General features: G+C 47.9%; 1 protein-coding gene across 2 annotated transcripts in view; it reads left to right on the top strand.

The window, feature by feature from the left end:
- AFAP1L2 (actin filament associated protein 1 like 2) overlaps nucleotides 1–17996 on the top strand; it is a 65499-nt gene that overhangs the window by 27262 nt on the left and 20241 nt on the right. For both annotated transcript variants that reach the window (XR_009275091.1, XM_058810938.1), the window contains exons 2-4: nucleotides 11908–12036; nucleotides 12551–12628; nucleotides 15559–15650. Coding sequence is in view for 1 of the 2 variants with exons in the window: in XM_058810938.1 (XP_058666921.1) it covers nucleotides 11908–12036; nucleotides 12551–12628; nucleotides 15559–15650 (299 nt within the window). In the remaining variant the exon portion in view is untranslated. The remainder of the gene's footprint in view (nucleotides 1–11907; nucleotides 12037–12550; nucleotides 12629–15558; nucleotides 15651–17996) is intronic.

The following is a 17996-nucleotide window of genomic DNA, read 5'->3' as shown; positions in this document are numbered from 1 at the left end:
GTGGAGCCAGTCTGAGCATCAGTGAGTGCTGAGTGTATCTTTGCCAAGGCTCTGATATCAGCCCCATTGCTGGAGTGATGTGCTTTGGCCTAAAGGGCTGCCTGTGATAAAGGGTAAATGAAGAAAGTGGACTTTTGCAAAATCTCTGGAATATTTAATGCACAGGAGCCTTTTTCAGGTTTGCAGGACAAAGTTACCAAGCATTGCCCAAGCTGAGTGTGCAATTTGATGGATTTCCTTACAGTAGCAGAGAGGCAGAACTCCTGAGCCCTGTGCTGTTCCCAGCACCTGTGCACAAAGGACGTGGGTGCAATGTGCTGGAGCACAGCCTCCAAAGAACTCTGGATAAGGATGGATAATCATGGGTAGGGAAAATTAGGTATTGTTCATTTATTTTATTTTGCTGCTGAGAGGATTCTGTAGGTCTCCAGTTTGTTTTCTACATCTCTGAAACAGTTTCCTGCACTTTCCCCCTGGCTGCCAGGCCGAGCCCTTCTCCCCTTTGGGCAGTTTGTCACACAGGTGGATGTGGGGTGAGCAAACTCCTCCTGCTGTCAGTGTGAGAGAAATTAGGGTGAGTGCCTGAAAGAAACTTCTTTTGGGAAGAACTTCTTTTTGGGAAGAATTGTCTGGTTTTCTTTGTAACCAAAGGTGAACGATGAAGGTCCACAACGTGTAGAAGCTTTTCAGGGGAACCAAAAGAGACACATGGTAGAAATCCCAATTGCTGTTTGAGATGGGAGAGCTGGTGCTTTTTGCCCTCTGTAGCAACAGGAGCAGGTGAAGAAGCTTCCAGAGAAGATGAATTCAAATCCCTTCAGTTAAGGATCCACCACCTTGGAAGTAAGGATGAGAGGACAACTGCCCCAGGGATCCTCCTGCCCCCTCTGGTTTTTGTCTCTTTTCCTGAAACAAACAAGTTAAACCAACTGTATTGGTATTTTATCTTACAAATACCCACACTTTTTATTGTTTTCACTGTCTTCTGCAACAAAATATGCCTAGTCCTAGAAATGGGGAGTATTTCCCTAGTAATTTGTCTTTCCTTCACTTGCCTGTTTCTTTCCTAGAAATGCTGGGCAGAAAGCAATAAAGCAAAGGAAATTGCAACAGAAGCAATCCTTGTGTTTTTCTTAACCTGAGAAGGTTGAAAGGCTCTGTGGCTTTGCTTTGGGGCTGGGGTTTAAGCCCAGAATTGGTGGAAGGAAAGACAAAAGTTTGAGTAGAGGTTGGCAGTGGCACCCTGGGATCTCTCCTGAGCCATATCTGAGATGTTCTGCTCCTCTTTTTTTCTGGCCCAAACCACTGCTCCACAAAGGATCCCTAGGCTCCAGGAGTAGCAAAAATCTTTTTTAGCATGTAATGCTGAGAAAAGAGAGATGCCAGCATGGCTAGCTTATAGCTGCAGGGATACCTCCAAAGTGTGGTAAGAGGGGGATGAGAGAGTCAAAAGTGCATTTAGAAAAGTTCCAAGGAAGCTGAATTTGCTGGAAAGACTTGAACTCGTTCATCAGCAGTTTCTTGTCACAAATTTTCTGCTGAGATGGTAAATGAAAATAATGATCTAACTTTTAAATCTGTGATAGGATTAGTGATACTTTTGGCATATTTATGTAATGGGTTTCAGAGGTTTAATTCAGAGTATTGTTCCCAGTCTGGATAACTGGCTCTCATTCAAGTAAACAAAGTGCAAGGCAGACAAAGTAAGAAAATCTTTTTTATCCCCTAAATGGTTGTTTTGCTGGTTTAAGAGCTGTCTTTCATTTCCCATGCCTCATAGTCAGGATAGGAAGGGAGAAGTTTTCCAACTCACGTGGAAAAAAAAGAAATGCAGGTCATTGTCCTGGTTTTCCACTGCATCAGCACCCTTGGGATCCTGCCAGGCTCTGCTGGGGAGGGTGGCAGAGGTGCCATGGGGTGGTCTTGTCCTGAGCCTCCTCTTCCTCCAGGGCATCTCTGTGAGCCTGACTTGCTGCTGCTGGAGATGAGCTCAAGCTCAGGGTGCAGATGGTAAATCAAGGTTTGACCAAGGCTTGCTCTTAGCAGAATTTTGGGTGCTTATCTCTATCTTCCCTTATAAGAGGTTCCCCTATGCAGTAAAGCATCCATGGGCAGGGGAGCAGGGCCGTCACCATGTGTCAAACCAGGAACCCTCCATTTGGTCTGAACTGCAGTTGTTCATAGCTGTGGCTTCTCTGGTCTGTGCTCCATGAGTCAGATCACACCAGTGGGGCCTGGAGCTGCAGGAGACAAGTGGGAGCTCACGTGTCTCCTCTTGCCACTTGTGGTCTCCAAGTGATGCCACCTGTGTTTTGGTATCTGTCACGTGGATGTGTTGGAAATTTAATGTGTGTGCAGCCATTGCATAAATTGGGTGGCCTGGGAGAGGTTCTCTTCTGAACATCCTCTCCATGAGTGACACTTGTTTTTCATGTTTGTTTTTATGCATATTGGGACAAAGAAGCTCCATGGAGAAAATGTATTTGGGAGTTTCTTGGCAACAGGAATTAATAACACAGATAAAAAATGGCACCAGAGATTTGAATCCCATTTGAAAACCTGTTGAGTGATGAAAGTGGTGTTTGGGGTGTGAAGCAGGGCAGAGCCTCTCTTTCTCTGGGCATCCCTGCAGCATCAGGACAAGACTGGTGTTTCCTAACAGGGCACATGTGTCTTGTGACATCTCATGTGGTGCCCAGCTGCCTTGGTGATCCACAGCAAACAGGGGAGCTGCCTGTTCCTGGGAGGCTGCTCTGCCACCCTGACTTAGTGAAATGTCATTTTGGAGGTGTGGGAGAGGAGTGAAGGTGGCATCTCCTGAATACCAGAGTGAGGAATGTCCCCAGGTCACCTGGCAGGTGTGCCTGCCCTCACACCTGGGGAGTGCTGGGTGGCAGCTGTGGCTCCCTTGGTGGCAGATGGTGGATTCCTGTGGGGAGGTGCTCCCTGAGCAGTGGTGACTCATGGCAGGAGAGAGTTTGTATTCTGACCTCTTTGTAGAATTACTAAAGCTTCTATGCTCCTTAACCCTAAACTGAAGTGTAATGAGCACTGGTTTGCTTTGAATCTTGTTAGGGAGGAGTGTGAACTCCGGTCCTTAGTGATGGCTGTTGATGGGGGAATTTTGTGGGAGTGGGATTTTTTCTGGGGGGAGAATTGGTATTGGGGATTTTAGCACTTTTCTCTGCTGATAATTAAAACACCAGATTTCCAGAGGAAAAATCTCAGTTTTGCACATTGCTCCATCAACACTGCTCAGTGACTCAGCTGCATGATCCTCCCTCTTGGAGTTTGGGCTTCCAGATTACCTTGAGAAGGATGGATAAGGACTGGACAAGGGATTGAGCAAGATTATGAAGAAAGAAATCTAGCAATCAATAATGATGTTGCTGTAGGCTCTGCCAGCCTATCCTGATACACTCAGGATGCTTAAAAAGCCTGTTCTGCCCCTGCAGTGGTGCAATAGCCTGGTGTGATCATTCTGCTTTTCAGAGGCCCAGCCCTGGCTCTTGTGAGCAGCGTGGCTCAAAAAGCCCTTTCTGAGAGGAAACAGCAAGGAAAGGCTGGGAATTCCAGGGCTATGTGTCTGTCTTTCTCTCTGACCCCAGAGCTCTTGCTTTTGCTTTCTCAAACGTAATTGCTTTCCCCTTCTGCTGTGTTCCTATTGTTCATTGGAGAAATGATGCCATTAAATCAACAGAGAATGGTGGGAAAATGCTTTGATATGAGGCCTTGGGAGGGTGTGTGCATGTGTGTGTGTGCTTGTCCTCTCTTAAAAAAACCCAGCACAACCCAATGTGTATCTGGCAGCTTCCTTCAATTTGTGTCTTGCCTGGGAGAGAGAAATCCATCTCAAAATATATTTGGCAGTTCACCCTTTATTTGTATGAAAGTGGCACAAACCATGGGTGTTGTTCCAGGGCTGTCATCCACCATCCTTGTGAGAGTTAACCTCTGCAGGAACTTGCATTTGTCCCTCTCTTCTTTGGGAATGAGGTATGCCAGGCTTCCTTTCTCCATGGGAAAGAGGTTCCGTGGCTGTGGGCATTGAGGCTGTTGTGTGCCTCTGTCCTGCTGCTGCTCTGCCATGTGCAAAGGGATGGAAATGTGCTTTCCTCTGCACAGGGATGAGGCAAAGCCTGCCACAGCATTTTGACTAAAACCATGCTCCAGGAGCCTTGGCAAAGAGCTGAGGTGAGGCCCAGGGAGCACATGGCCCCATTCTTGGAGCAAAGGCTACACTAAGGCAGGGCAGAGCAAGGCTGTGCTGAGCTGTGGGATGCCTTCTTGCCAAGGTTCCAGCAGTGGAGCCCTGGGTGTTTATGGCATTTGGTTGAGTGGTTTGCCTGTTTATTTTTCTTCCATTTGATCAGCCAGTTCTTGGTAGCCCCTTCCTGTGCATGGCATTAGCCAGGAAACAGCAGATGAGCTTTGAGTGCAGGTCAGATGGTCACCAACCCCTCCAGTGAAGTCAGCCCCACAGAGTGATGGAGAGGAGAGCAACCCTTCCCAAGGAAGAGAAACCCACACCAGCCAACCAACAGTTTTAGCTGGGAACTGAAGGAGTAAGGGGAAAAGCAGCAGAAAAGATCATGGGACAGAAGGGAATCAATGGAGGCAGCTTCCCCAGAAATGGTGTCTCTGTCTAGGATTCAGCTCTGGGGCTTGGCAGCAGATGTGATTTCTGCTTTGTAAAAATTGTTGGGATTGTTTTTATTCCCACTGGGAAAGGAGCACACCAGGCCCTGCTCTTGAGGTATTTACCTTAAAAGCAGTGTTGTCTTTAATTTACCTTAAAACAGTGTTGTCTTTAATGTCCTGCGCTGCCTGACTTGGTCCAACTCTTTTTAGTTGACATCTTAATTTGGATGGATCGTTCTTTGCCCTCTGACTACTGCACTGATGTTTCTTTATTTGCTTCCATTCTGTTGTCCTAGCTGGGTCCTGTCCCAGCAGGAGTTACTGTGCTACACAACCTGTGTGTGCCCTGGTGCCCTGCACAGTGAGGATGTGGCACTCCCCTGATCCCCCCCAGCTCCCAGCATGGTTTTCCATGGCACTCTGTGCTGTGTTCCCATCTACTGAGGCTGTGAGCATCACTGAGCACAGACCTGCAGTTTGTAGCCTGGCACAGCTTTGGGGACCCTGTGAGTTTGATGGGCAGTGTGCTAACAGGGCCTGCTCCAAAGGAAGGGGTGCCAGCTTCTCTGGGATGTCATCCAACAAATTTCTTTGGCAGTGGGAGACCTCCAGTGACTCACCAGTTGCTCTGTCATGGAAAGGCTGAGACCGTTTGCAAAGAGGCACTATGTTGCCTGTGAAGTGCCAAACATACACTCTCCATTGCACACCAGATGATCTTTAAGGTCCCTTCCCACCCAAACTTTTCTGTGATATAAAAGAACAATATGGCACTGAAATGCAGGAGTGCTCAGTAGAATCTCCGTGTGACATTCCAATTTTCATGTTTTGCTTCTCTCTTCCTTCTTTCTTTTTTTTCCTTAATTTTTCTTGGATGCTGTTTCCCACCTTCCAGTGGAGGGAAGAGGAGTCTGTTGTTTGCTCAGCTCACTGAGAAAAGCTTTGTGTGCATTTTCTGCTGCCGTTTTGTTAAAGTTCAGAGTTCCTGGGTTAGAGCTGCCCCTTCTCAATGCGAGTCTTGTTCAAACTTCCAGAGCAGCCCACGCAGAGCTGCTTGGGTTCATCTGTGCAGTTCACAGCCCACAGCCAGCCAAACACATTGTTTGCCTCTGTCCTTCCATGAATCATGCTTTGCAACAAAGACCAGCCTAGTGCTCCCAAGGAGAGTGTGAATCCAAGCAGTGCTGGATTTTAGGTGCATTAATAGAACACTCTGGGTGGGGTTTCTTTCTTTCTTCCCTGTGAGCACTCATTGTGTCTGAAAATCAGACAGCTTTGTGACAGTGGTCATAGCTGTCTGACACTTGTCTGGCTTATGAGGAATACTCTGAGAGGAGTTCTCCAGTTTTACAGTTTTCTTATTTTGAGGGATTTTAGCTTGTCTCAGGATTATGAATTTCGTCTTTTGTTTTGTTTAATCAAGCAGTGAGTCTCCAATGAGAAAGTTCATTGTCTGCCAGAAGCTTAGAGGGGGTTTTTGTGGGTTTTCCTTCGAAAAACACAGCACTTCTCATTTTGCTGTGGGGAGATTTCTTTTCTTCTACAATTATTTGTATATCCATAATTATTTTTCTGTGGGTAAAAGAAACCTTTTAAACTGGACAACCGTGAGCTCGGCTTTTTATTCTCTTCCCACGAAAAGCAAGAAGATGGAAGGCTAGCCAGTCATTACAGGTGCAAGTGTGAGAAGAAAATAATTTTTTCTGATGGTCAAAACCAAGGTGGTAAACGTGGTCTCACTCAGTCTGAGTGCCTTGGTCTGCACTCACCTGGTTTATTCTGCTCCTCACCCTGGGTGAATGCTGGTGGGGTTTTAATGGAATGGGGATGCTTTCCAGAGGAGCAGCTCTCTGGGATTGCACAGGGATTTGGATGAACCATCTGCCAGCTGTCCTTCCCTGCCCTGCATTGCCAAAGGCAGCAGCACCTGGAGCAGGGCACAGGAGCTGCATCCACTGCAGAGGAGCCGAAGCATTGCTGCTCCCTTTTCTTCACTGCAGCCAGCAGGGTGAGGAGGGCTGGTTTGTCTGAGGAGGGATCTGCTCTGCTGCTCTGGAAGGTGGCCCACTGTAGGGGTCATCCAGCTGTTACAGCTGTCACCATCCATACATCTGCCTTTCCTCACAGCTGGGGAGAATGGCCTTCTCTAGCTGTAACCGTGGGTGACTTTTCCCTCTTGCAAAGCCCAACTGTTACTGTAAAACTCCAAATTAGCCAGGGAGGCCTGGGCTGGGTGCTCCTCTGACAGCACTTGCTATTCAGCAGGCTGAATGCTGCCTCTGTGCCTGCCTGTCCTCTCTGCACGCTCCTCAGCTGCCCTATTCATCTTGTGCAGCCAAGGAAAAAAAAGAGCAGAGCTCGAAAGGAACTGCTGTCTGCCAGAGCAGCCCCTGGGGAATCCCAGTGCTGCCAGGCAGGGCTGGGCAGTGGGAAATGGGAGCTGAGAGGCTGCCATGGGATGTAGTGCAAGGTGGAGGGAGGCTGGGTGTGGGCAGGTACCTCAGGCACTCCTCTGCTCCTGGGGCTGGCTTTTTCATGGCTCACAATGCTGTTACCAGTTCTGGAGTTTCCAAGATTTTTGGATTTTGGCACAGCACAGGCTGCAGGTATTTACTTGGTGCCTGGATGGAGTTTGTCAGTGGCTTAGCCCAGCTCCTTCTAGGAGGGAAGGGTGAAGCCAAAAGTACCAAACCCAGACTCTGCTTTGGGCAGGAGGGTGGAATATCTCTCAGCACTTTGGGGGGTTGGAAACACAATCCTCAGGCTGGGATGTGGGAAAGTTAGTTTGTATTCCTGATCTGCTGAAGAGTATGCCCATATCCTTGGACCAATCACTTTATCTCCCAATGCCTCAGTTTCCTGTTATCAAATTATCCTCCTTATCTTTCACCTCTCATCTCAGCAGAGGAAAGAGTTTGTCCTTTAGGATATATCTCATTACATTCTTTGTCCGGCGGCTGGGGCCCCTCTACCTTGATAAAATAAGTAATTTAATTTAGATTAAAAGGTCTAATACAATCCAGTGGTTACTGAAACACTTGAATGAAAGTTCATTCAGAGCCTCTCTTCCCATTTCCTCATAAGGCCAAGACATGAAGTAATTAGATGTAGACATAGGTTGTTATTGTAGCACCATGACAGAGATCAGTGGTTATTGGTAGGAATGGCTTTAATAATCTAGTTTAATGGTCATTTACCTTTCAGTGACCTTGGTGTCAGGCAAAATTGGCAGCTCTTCTACAAGGAATGTGCTTCCTCAATGAGGGCTTTGCAAGCTGTTTCATTTTTGGCTCTGGATTCCACGAGCTGGGATAGACACTGCTGCAATGCAAGAGACTCTCAGTCTGCAAAGAAAGGCACAGGCTCCTGCCAAAAGAAGCCCTTTTCAGTGCTGTCCTGCTGCCACTGAATTGCTGCTGGAACAGATCAGTGTTCAAAGCATCTCTTTGCTTATTGCTCAGACCAGAGTTGCAGCCTTCAAACTGAGAGAGCCTGTGCTGCTCAGAGGCAGCCCAGGAGCTTCTGTAAAATGGGTTCCATTGTCTTGGAGTAAAAGAAGGGAGAACATATCTCATCATGCAGTTAAGTGCATGCAATAAGGAGGAGCTGGTATTTCTGCCTGTAACCCCCACCCTGAAAGTCCTTATTACATCAGTAAAGATGTGATATTTCTATGTATAAGATGTGATATTTCTATGTATATCAAAGTACCATCCTTTCAGTGATGATCATCCACTCACTGCAGATGCAAATCACTCAAGTTTCCCATGGACTGTGATGCTTCTGTGCCTCTCTCCCTCATGTGATGAGAAATTCCTGTGGGTTTTATCCAGTTGCTGATGTCTTTTTGCCATGGAGAAGAACATGGCAAGAGCTGAGCTGTGATTTCTGATGGGACCCCAGGTCTGTGGCCACGCTTTTAGGGAGCTGGATCAGGGCATATCCTGGTGCTTGAGGGGACTGGATTCAGTGCAGGTATTCACAGTGACCTTGGCCAAGCCTTGTAATTTTTCTGACAGTCTAAACCTTAGAGGTAATCCCTGTTTTCTGTGAAGGGGGCTGACTTTTTGTAAGATCTGTGAAGCTCTTTGTTTGAGGTGGTGCCAGAAATATTACTTAAGTCACAAATAAGTGCTATCAAAGTTGAGAAGAGCAATATAGCAGAGGAAAAAAGTTTCAGAAAAGCATCTGAGAATTTCTCTGCCTTATGACTTAGGCTTCTCTCTGCTTCTGATCTCTCATCCTGCTGCTCACAGCCATACCATTTTGCAAATACGTCCTTGGACCTGTAACTATTGCCCCGCAGAGCAGGAATCATCTCTTTATGTGCTGTCATTTCTAAACTGCTAGGATAAGCAGAGCAAAGCCATGCAGCTTGGAAGGAGAACCATTTGTTTCAGGCTGCTTTGAGAAACCACCAGCCTGGTTTTGCCATGAGTGTGGTACATCCATACATCACCAGCACAGCATGATTGGGCTTCAGCTGAGATCAAGCAGTGACTTCCAGCACTCAGAGTCCTGAGATGCTTTAATGTACAAGAACTCTCAATTGTTTCTACCGCTGGGACCTGCTGTGATAGTGGCTTGCACAGAGGATCTTACAGACTCTATTAGCATTAATTCATTTTACTTCTCACACTCATCTGATAAATATTAGCTTGTTCTCCCTCTGGTAGGAAAGAATGAATGTCAGTGGAGGATTTTTTTTTTTGCAGGTATCAGGTTTGGATTTGGAATATCCAGCTGAGGCCAGGGAGATACTTGCATAGAAGCAGATGGCTTATAGACTGCTTCTTGCAGAAGAAGAACAAAATTAAGCTCTCTTGAGTCCCTGAATTCTGAATCCATTGAGGTCTGACAGAGTCTTTCCACTGACCTCTGTGGCCCAGGATCACATCCTAAATGAGCTGCTTTGAGTCACTGGAAGCCTGGGTTCAGCTTTGGTGGGCTGGAAAATGTAACCTACTGTATGGGCTCTGCTATTCATCAGGGCTCAGCCCTGTGTGTGTGCTAGCTGTGGATGCCTGGGAGAAGAATAAACTCATTCTCTGCAGTCTGGGGGTGGAGGAGGGAATGGGAATTGTGCCCCCTTCCCTGCAAACCCAGTGTTGTGACATCCACATGGGCAGCTGCTTCTGAAGCTTCAGATTGTGGTTAGGTGTCCCTGGTGCTGTTGTTTCTGGTACCATCAATGTCACACATCAATGTCCTGTGCAGCTGGCCTGACCAGCAGGACCTGACCTCAGTTTGAATTTTCTGAAGTGGGCCACTGAAGCAGATGAGTTTAGCAAGGCTGTGATTTACCATGGGGAGCTTCCTTAAACTTGGAAGAAACAGGGTCCCTAAAGCTTTAGAGAGGCCAGTTGTGAGTAGGTTTGACACCATTCATTGCTTATTGAAATCCAGCAGTGTTATCAGCAAATGCTACCTGCTTCCTCACAGCTTATGGGGGAAAATAAAAGCTTCTGTTTCTTGAGGTGATTCTTGTTTTCTCTGGGCAAAACAGAAGCTAGCAAAGACCTTTGAGTTAACACAACATGATGTAGGTGTTTTCCATTCCCTGCTGCTCCTAAATCAGACCAGAAGAGAATTGATTTGGTGTAGAGGGTATAGAATGAAGTGTGAATAACTACAAGTTGGTTGGTTCCTCTGGAGCTGTTATTGACTGATCTGGAGTCATTTGGCTGTTTTACAGTCAGCCTGGTGAAGATTAATTCAGTTTGAGAGCAGTAGCAAGTTTTTTCAATTAATGGCCAGCAGCATAAACCTTTACAGTGTAATTTATTTATCAATCTTCTGATGTGCTTTTACCCCAGGAAGGTTGCCTGGTGGCTAAAGATGGGTGAGTAGGAAGGTGATGGCTTTCTCCTGCATTTAAAAAAGTGACCTTAAATGTGGTAGCTCTTTAACTAGAACTGCTCAGATGCTTTGTGTTATGAATCCAAAGTGTTAACACTTTTCTGTGGAGTGAGCTGTGACTCACAGGGGTTCCATGGGATCAGTGTGGGGATGCTCTGAGTACAGGGAAGGGAGCATTAATTACCCATCAGCTCCCTGTGGAGTGCTCAGGGGTCATTGCAGGGTGGTGGTGGCCCAGCCAAGCTTCACTGCCCATCCCTGCAGCCCCTCAGCCCCAGGGAGCCATGGAGGGGGGCAGCAGGGCAGCCTCCAGAGGGGAGGAGCAGTCCCAGCTGGGTTTGGGATGTTTTTCCCACACGCTGTCCCTCCCTCCACATAATAATGCTCTGTTATTTCCTCCTCCTGCCCCTGCTGCTAATTAGCCCACGATGAACTCTAGTGTGAACAAAAGCAAGCAATTAAGAATCTGTTGCTGCAGCGTGAGCCCTGTCAGGGCAGTGATTTGTTGGTGGCAGGGCTGTGCTGCACCTCCTCGGGAGGAAAACAAACCCATTAGGCTGGCTCAGCTGGGCAGTGCCTGTCCCACTGCTGGCTCTGGGTGTGCAGGGGTGTCTTGGGTGCAGCAGGGCCTCCTGAGGTTCTGAGAGGTGCTGCTGAGTCTTGTGGCTTCAGTTTCACATGATACAGTGGGTCTGTGGTCACTGCCCAAGAAATGTGGCTGGAGAAGTTACTGGGCTGTGATTTATGGATGTGAGGAGGTGGGGATTTTTTTTCCTTTTCTTCTTGGGATACCCACATAAACATTTTCAGATTAATGCAGACAGAGAAATAATGGTGGAATGAAACATAAAATTGTTGAGTGGTTTGTGCTGAGGGTACCTTAGAGATCATCTAGTTCCAGCTTCCTTGCCATGGGCAAGGACACCTCCTGCTACACCAGACTGCCAGGGCCCCATCTCCCCCAGATAAGGAGGAGGCTTACAAAGAAGAAGCAAAAACCAGGATTTTTGGTAGGTCCCAGGCCAAATGAGGTTTGAATGATATTTGCCAGGACTCAAGGTGCATGTATGAAGACCTTGCAAACTGCTTTAGTGTAATCTCAGCCCCAGTGCTCAAAATCTCTTCAGGTTGTCTTTGCTTGAGCAAGAAGTCCAAATGGAAGGAGAACGGGTATTTATATGGGGTTTCACTGATGTGTGAACAGACTAAGGGAAGTTGGAGATTTTTCGGTTTGAGACTCACCTTCTTTCCAAAGCTAGAGGCAGAATTCAAGCTGGAAAATTAAATATGAACTATTCCTGGGCAGAAAAAGCAAAGGATTTTGGAAATCATGGAATTAACATATGTCCTCTTTTGACACACACCAGCCAGCTGCTTTGTCAACAGTTGTCTCTGTTTCTGTTGTAGCTCTCGAGCAGCTGCTCACAGAACTTGAAGATTTTCTGAGGATACTGGACAAGGAGAACTTGAGCAGCACTGCTGTGGTGAAGAAGAGCTTTCTCTCTGACCTTCTGAAAGTCTACACCAAGTCCAGTGGTACAGATGAGGAAAACCAAGGACGGGGTGCTGGGCTGTCATGGGAATTGCTATGGGGCCTGAAGCAACATTTTCCTGGCAGCTGGTGGGAATGGGAGACATGAAAATTAGAAGGAGAAAATGAAACTGAGTTTATTTTTGCAGTGACCTCTAATTGCTTATGTAAAATTACTATAGTTATGTGTCCAGCTTTACAAGCAAAGGATTCCCAAGATTCCTGATCCTTTCTGTTTTCTTTATTAAACCTTAAGTTTATTTAATCCACTTTGTAAGATACACAGGATGTACTGTTTGGCCAAGTTAATGTTTAAGTAGAAATTTTAACTTAACGGAATTTCCTGACCATAAAGCACTTAATTTTTCTGCTTTTTATTATTGCTTAGGGTTTTTCCTGCAGGTTGCCTCAACCAAATGTGCTCAGCAGAGACACTTTTTACATCTGCCTTTGTGGAAAAACTTAGCAGTGTGAAAGCAGCATGTGGGTAAAGAGTTCACTTTCCCCTTTGTTTTGCAGGTGGTGATGAGGAGTATATTTATATGAACAAAGTGACAGTCCATAAACAGCAGGGTGACCAAGAGAAACAAGACAAAGGTAGGGAGCTGAAGATTAATGGTTTCACTGTGTCTCAGGGGATGATGAAGGCACACAAGGTTACAGCCTTGCTCTGGCAGCTCTGAGGGCTGAAGCAGCTGCTGGTTGTGGAAGGGCCATTTTCATAACATTCCCTTGGAAATAGTGGTCCTTGCCAACACTGTGAGGTTATTCCTGGAAGTAGCACTTTGGAGGTCTTTATTTTGGGATAAAAATGTTGCCTTCTAAGGCTTGAAGCTCCAGTGCCTGAAGTATTCAAGGAAGCCTTCATGCTTTCTTTGGCCACAAAGCAAGTCACTTTTTGCATCTTTGAGGCCTTGAAAGTGTATTTCTGGTTTGCTGTGCTGCTCTGCCCAGAGGGCCTGTGCTGTCACAGCCTTGTGAGGTGAGTTTGGGCTCAGCCCTCGCCATGTGCAGGGGCAGAGCTCCTTCATCTCCCAGGGGTGTGGGAGCTCTGCAGAGTAAAGGCTGAGGAATCAAACCTAGCTGAAATACTCATTTCCAATTTAGTTTTTCCAGGTTTTGGATTTGTAACACGGCAAAGAACATAATTGTCTAAAAATGTTCTTCCTCTTTGAAGTTCACCGTGAAAGGGGCTGCTGATATTTGCATGGAGGGAGAGAATTAGTGACACACATTTTTAAATGCACACCTAGTCAGGGGCTGATTCTGCCCCAGAGTTTCCAATGCAGAGGGATGAGACAAGGACTCATCAGAGCAGCCTGCTGCTGATGTGCTGGTCCTGCAATAGTTGGGATTGTCTCACTTCCACCATTGTTTGTTTTGGTTTTATTTCTTTGTGGTGGGTTTGGTTTTTTTTTTTTTTGTTTATTTGGTTTGATTTGTTCTTTAAACTACCTGCAGCCAAACTTGGGCTAACTTCAAATGCCTCTGAAGACAGGATGTCCTCCCAGCTGACACGTGCAGCCCCAGTGTGACCTCCAGACAGGGTGATCCTGTAATGCTCTATAATGGGATCACACAGCCTCCCAGCAGCTGAGCAGCCACAGAAACATCTCTTTATATAAGTTCTCATTTGGGTGGGTAAAGCAAAGCTTGCACTGATCCACCATGCTCAAACACAGGGGAAATTTCAGACAATTTATTTTTAGAGGCGGTTCTTTTGTTTCAGACTTTTCCCTATCAAGGCCATGACCCTGCCCACTCAGTCACTCCCTGTGGGACCTGGCACTTCTCTCTTTCTGTTTTCAACAACTTCCTATTCCAAGTAAAACTGCTGAGTTATTTGGAATGCTGGAGTCAGTGAGACACAGGTGTGGGGTCTCTGCAGCTGGGTGCAGAGCCCTGGTCCTGCCTCTGTGCCTCGATGGAGAGGTGCCTGCAGGTTCAGGTTGAGTGGGTGGAGGGGGCCCAAGTGCCCACTGGTGTGATATTGATCTTCCAGTGATGACACAACTCCCTTTGTCCCTTTTATCTACTGCAATTCCATGTCTATAATGGGACTGGGGACAGACTTCTGAGCCTGAGCTGACGGGATATCTTGTGCTCTGCAGAGCTCCAGCAGCACAGGGTGAAATGCTTTCCAAAGCCCATCACCTCCAAAAATCACCCCTCCAAACTTTAAAATAGACAATTTCTGCACAAAAATGTATTCCTCTGCTCCTCATATCTACTTGCAATTCCAGTGGTTAGGATTTAAGCAGAACAGACACAGCTTTTGAGATGCCTTCCTGTGGCCCAGTAATTGAGTTCCCTGCACTGGGTGATGAAGGCACCATCATTTATGGATCTCATTTACCTGAGAGATGCAGCAAATCTCTACCCAAGTGCACATGGCTCTTCAGTGAGCCAAATGCCATCTCCTCCTGGAAGTCAGCACACAGGGGCAGGAGTTTGGGAGGTGGGACTGGTGTTAAGGGCTCCTGGTGTGACCACAGGGATCCTCTTATCCCAAATGCCAAGTGACATTCACTTTTACAAGTAACAGAGAGCACAGATAAGTAACAGCTAATACAGATGTGAATTTCAGCAGGATTTTGGATGGTTTTTCTTTTTCCTTCCTTCTTCTAAGTCCTCTTCAAGCTGCAGCTTTTAGAGAGGCATCTTTATCAGAGGACACCTGCAAAATGTCAATGCTTGTCTAGGGAAAAATATTCCTGCCCTCCCACCCCAGTAGGGGAACAGTGTGTGATTTGTGATGCTGGCCTGTGTGGCTGGAGAAGGAGGGGGTACATCCATCACTGCACTATCTCAGAGGTCATGGGATCTGGGCACTCACTGAGGCCACCCAGGAGCTCTGTGGTAGGAGAAGGGGATTGAACATAAGTTTTCTAAGCCTTCAATGTCCCCTCCAGATAGTAAATCACTCTGCATCCAGCTGCTTGGAAAATGTGACTTTCCAGAGGCAGACAGGGATCACCTGGAGCAGTTCTGCTGCAACATGCCACGTGTTTGGCCTGGGCTGCTTCAAGAGCAGCCCTCCCTTGAGCAGTGATCACATAAGCCACTGTGCTCTTAGCTGGGCAGCCACCTTTGCAGCTTGCCCTGGGAGCAGGGAGGTGATGGACGCATTTTTGGGAAAGGTAGCAGAGGAGCACATCACTGACCTGTCTGCTCACAGCAGCAGGGGTCAGAGCTGGCAAGGACTGAACTGCCATGGGTTTATAGACACTGTGTGCTGTCTGCCCATGCTGCTTCTCCAGACCCTTTAAAGTCTCAGCAGTGGGTCTGGCCTTCACAGTTTTCCCTCCAGAAGGAAAAAGATGCCCTAAAACCAGAGGTCAGCTGGGTCTGCCAGTGCCATGTTCCTGGCCATGGCCTGAAATGCTGTGGTTGCCCTGCAGCCCTGCCTGTCATTGTCACTGTGCTCCCACTGGAATAGCATCCTGCTGCTCCAGCACAGCCCAGGGCAGCAGGTGCTCTGCTGGGAGAGGCTACATGCAATCTGTGTCATTGTTTCTGCCTTGCAGTGCTGGATCAGAAGAGCTCCCTGACCAATGGAGACTCAGGACTGCATCTGTCACCTCCTCAGAAGAGCCTGCCAGACCTCCCCCCTCCAAAGGTAAATCCCTCACACCCTTTGCTTTTCCCTGCCTCCCCCTGGGGCTCTGAACCCCTTGAGACTTTGCTGTTGTCAGGTCCTGTGCAACACAGGCTGGGTGGAAACACCACTGCCTGTGTATGATGATGAGGCAAAGAATCCTGGTGAGTTTTATTTTAAAAATAATTACAAAATATTGAGCGAGGCATTTCCAGCTGCATGTTTCATCTTTACAAAGACTGTGGGTCAATGTGTGGTTGGTGCAGCTCCTGGGCTGGCTGGACATCCAGGAACCCCTCTGGTACCCAAATCTTGTGCACAGGTGGAGCAGGCAGCTCTGGGAGCTCCCCTTGAGTGCAAACTGGGCTGTGCTCCCTGCCAGGGAGACCGACACCCATTGCATGGGCTCAAGGAAGGAGCAGAGAGGTTTTCAAAGAAACAGAGGTGGTGATGACTCTCAGCTGCTGCTTTGGAAATCTCTCCTGGGTTGTAAGTCAGCTATGCCTGGGCTGCTGACATGATCTTAGAAAAGCCAGGAACCCCTCAGCTGCAGGAAGATCCCTGGACAGTACCAGGACATCCCTTGCTGCCAGAGCCTTTCTCAGCTTGGGCATTGCCAGAGGTTTGGCAACACCTGGTGCTGTCTGCACTGGGTGCTGGGGCTGTTGTGGGTGTGCAGTCCACAGGTCTGTGAGGAGGAGCTGCTGGCTCTGTGGGTTTTTCTGTAGGGCAGCTAAATCCCATTGTCAGTTAAACCCCATTGTCTCTGTGCCAGGAGCCAGCCCAGCTGTCCCAGGCTCAGGTCGTGCTCCAGCCCCTGATGTTGCTGTTCAGCAGTTGGTGCTGTGTGGGAATTGCTGTGAGCTGGGATTTCAGGATGTGAAGGGGAAGGAGGGCAGGGAGCAGGCATGGGGAGGAGGAGGAGGAGGCATGGAGGAGGATGGGGTGGTGCCTCCATCAGCCACAAAGGAGGATCTGTTCTTTTCCCAGGAAGGAGGATGCAGGGTGAGGCACCAGGACTTTGGCCCAGGGATCTGTGTGGCTCAGCTGGAGTTAGCTGGAGGAGCTGGAACAACAAGGGCTAGGATGGGGTGCAGCTGACAAACCCTAGGATGCAGTGTGATTGCCTTGGGAGCTGCTCCAGCCCCAGAGGGCTCTGCCCATGCAGATGGCTGGAGCTGGAGGGCCTGGCAGCAGTGGCCAGAGCAGGAACCTCTGTTTATCTCTGTATTTCATGGTGGGCAGGAGGTGGAATGAGGGCACCAGTGGGGAAGCAGCAGCCAGGTGTCCCCAAGGCATTTCTCTTGAGCTTGGTGCAGCCCAGCTTTCTGACTGGGCAATCAGGAAGTTAAATCAGGGATTAAAAAATTCCCCCCCAAAATAAGGGAATTTAAACAGAAATAGTCTCAGATTTCAGCTGAGAAGGGCACCTGTCCTCTCCCAGACCTGTGCTGGGAATTTCCTTCTCCCAGCTGCTTACCACTGGAATTAACCTCCCTTGGATGCAGCAGCCAGGTACCTCCTCATGTGAGCATCTGTGTGTCAGTGAGCTTTGGCAGCAAAGATATCTGAGTGTCCTTCAGGGATTAGGGCTGGGGAGAGCTTTAATGAGTGGAAATTGCTGTTAGGGGGAAATGGATCTTCCCTTGGATTTGCAGCTCCCAGGGCAGGCAGGAGCCACGGCCAGCTGGGCAGTGGAGGGTGAACACAACTCCTTGCACAGAAACTGAGAGGTTAGGAGAGGAATTCAGATTTGATCTGTTTTTGCTCTGCAGATTTTTCTGTGGTTTGGTGGCACTCAGGCATCCTGTGGTGTTGCTCTATACTTGCCTTTTGAGGCATGGAAGAAATATGGTGATAAAGCTCTGCACAGCCAATTGTCCCTGGCAGCCACTGGGCAACCCAACAGGGATGGCCCACCTGGATCCCACTAATTCCTTTGGATTTGTCCCAAAACAACCTTTAAACAATGAGTTCTGCAGGCCTTGGTGACTTCTCCTGTGCTGCAGCTCTGCCTGTTCCTGCAGGCATCCATCCCCAGGGAAGGTCCTGTGGTAGGGATGCAAACAGCCAGGGTGGTGATATTTGCATGCTCATTGGGCCATAATGCAACAGGCAAATGTTCTGCAAGGGCCAGCGTGGGTAAATAATTACATTTATAGCCTGTGACTGAAGTTAGAGAGTAAACCACACGCCTAGGGAAAGAGGAGACAAAACAAATACCTTCTGGTCAACCAAGGTGCACCCTGTAGGAAACCTCATTGTCCGTAGGACACCAAACAGAGCAGCCCCTTCCCTGGCAGTTGTGGATGGTGTTGAAAAAACCCACAGCATTTCTTTGTGTAGGCAGTTTCTTTATGGTCACAG

Source organism: Ammospiza caudacuta, chromosome 9 (assembly GCF_027887145.1).
Source record: "Ammospiza caudacuta isolate bAmmCau1 chromosome 9, bAmmCau1.pri, whole genome shotgun sequence".
Lineage (NCBI taxonomy): Eukaryota > Metazoa > Chordata > Aves > Passeriformes > Passerellidae > Ammospiza > Ammospiza caudacuta.
The sequence above is the reverse complement of the archived record's forward strand: the minus strand, read 5'-3'. Positions and strand labels throughout refer to the sequence as shown.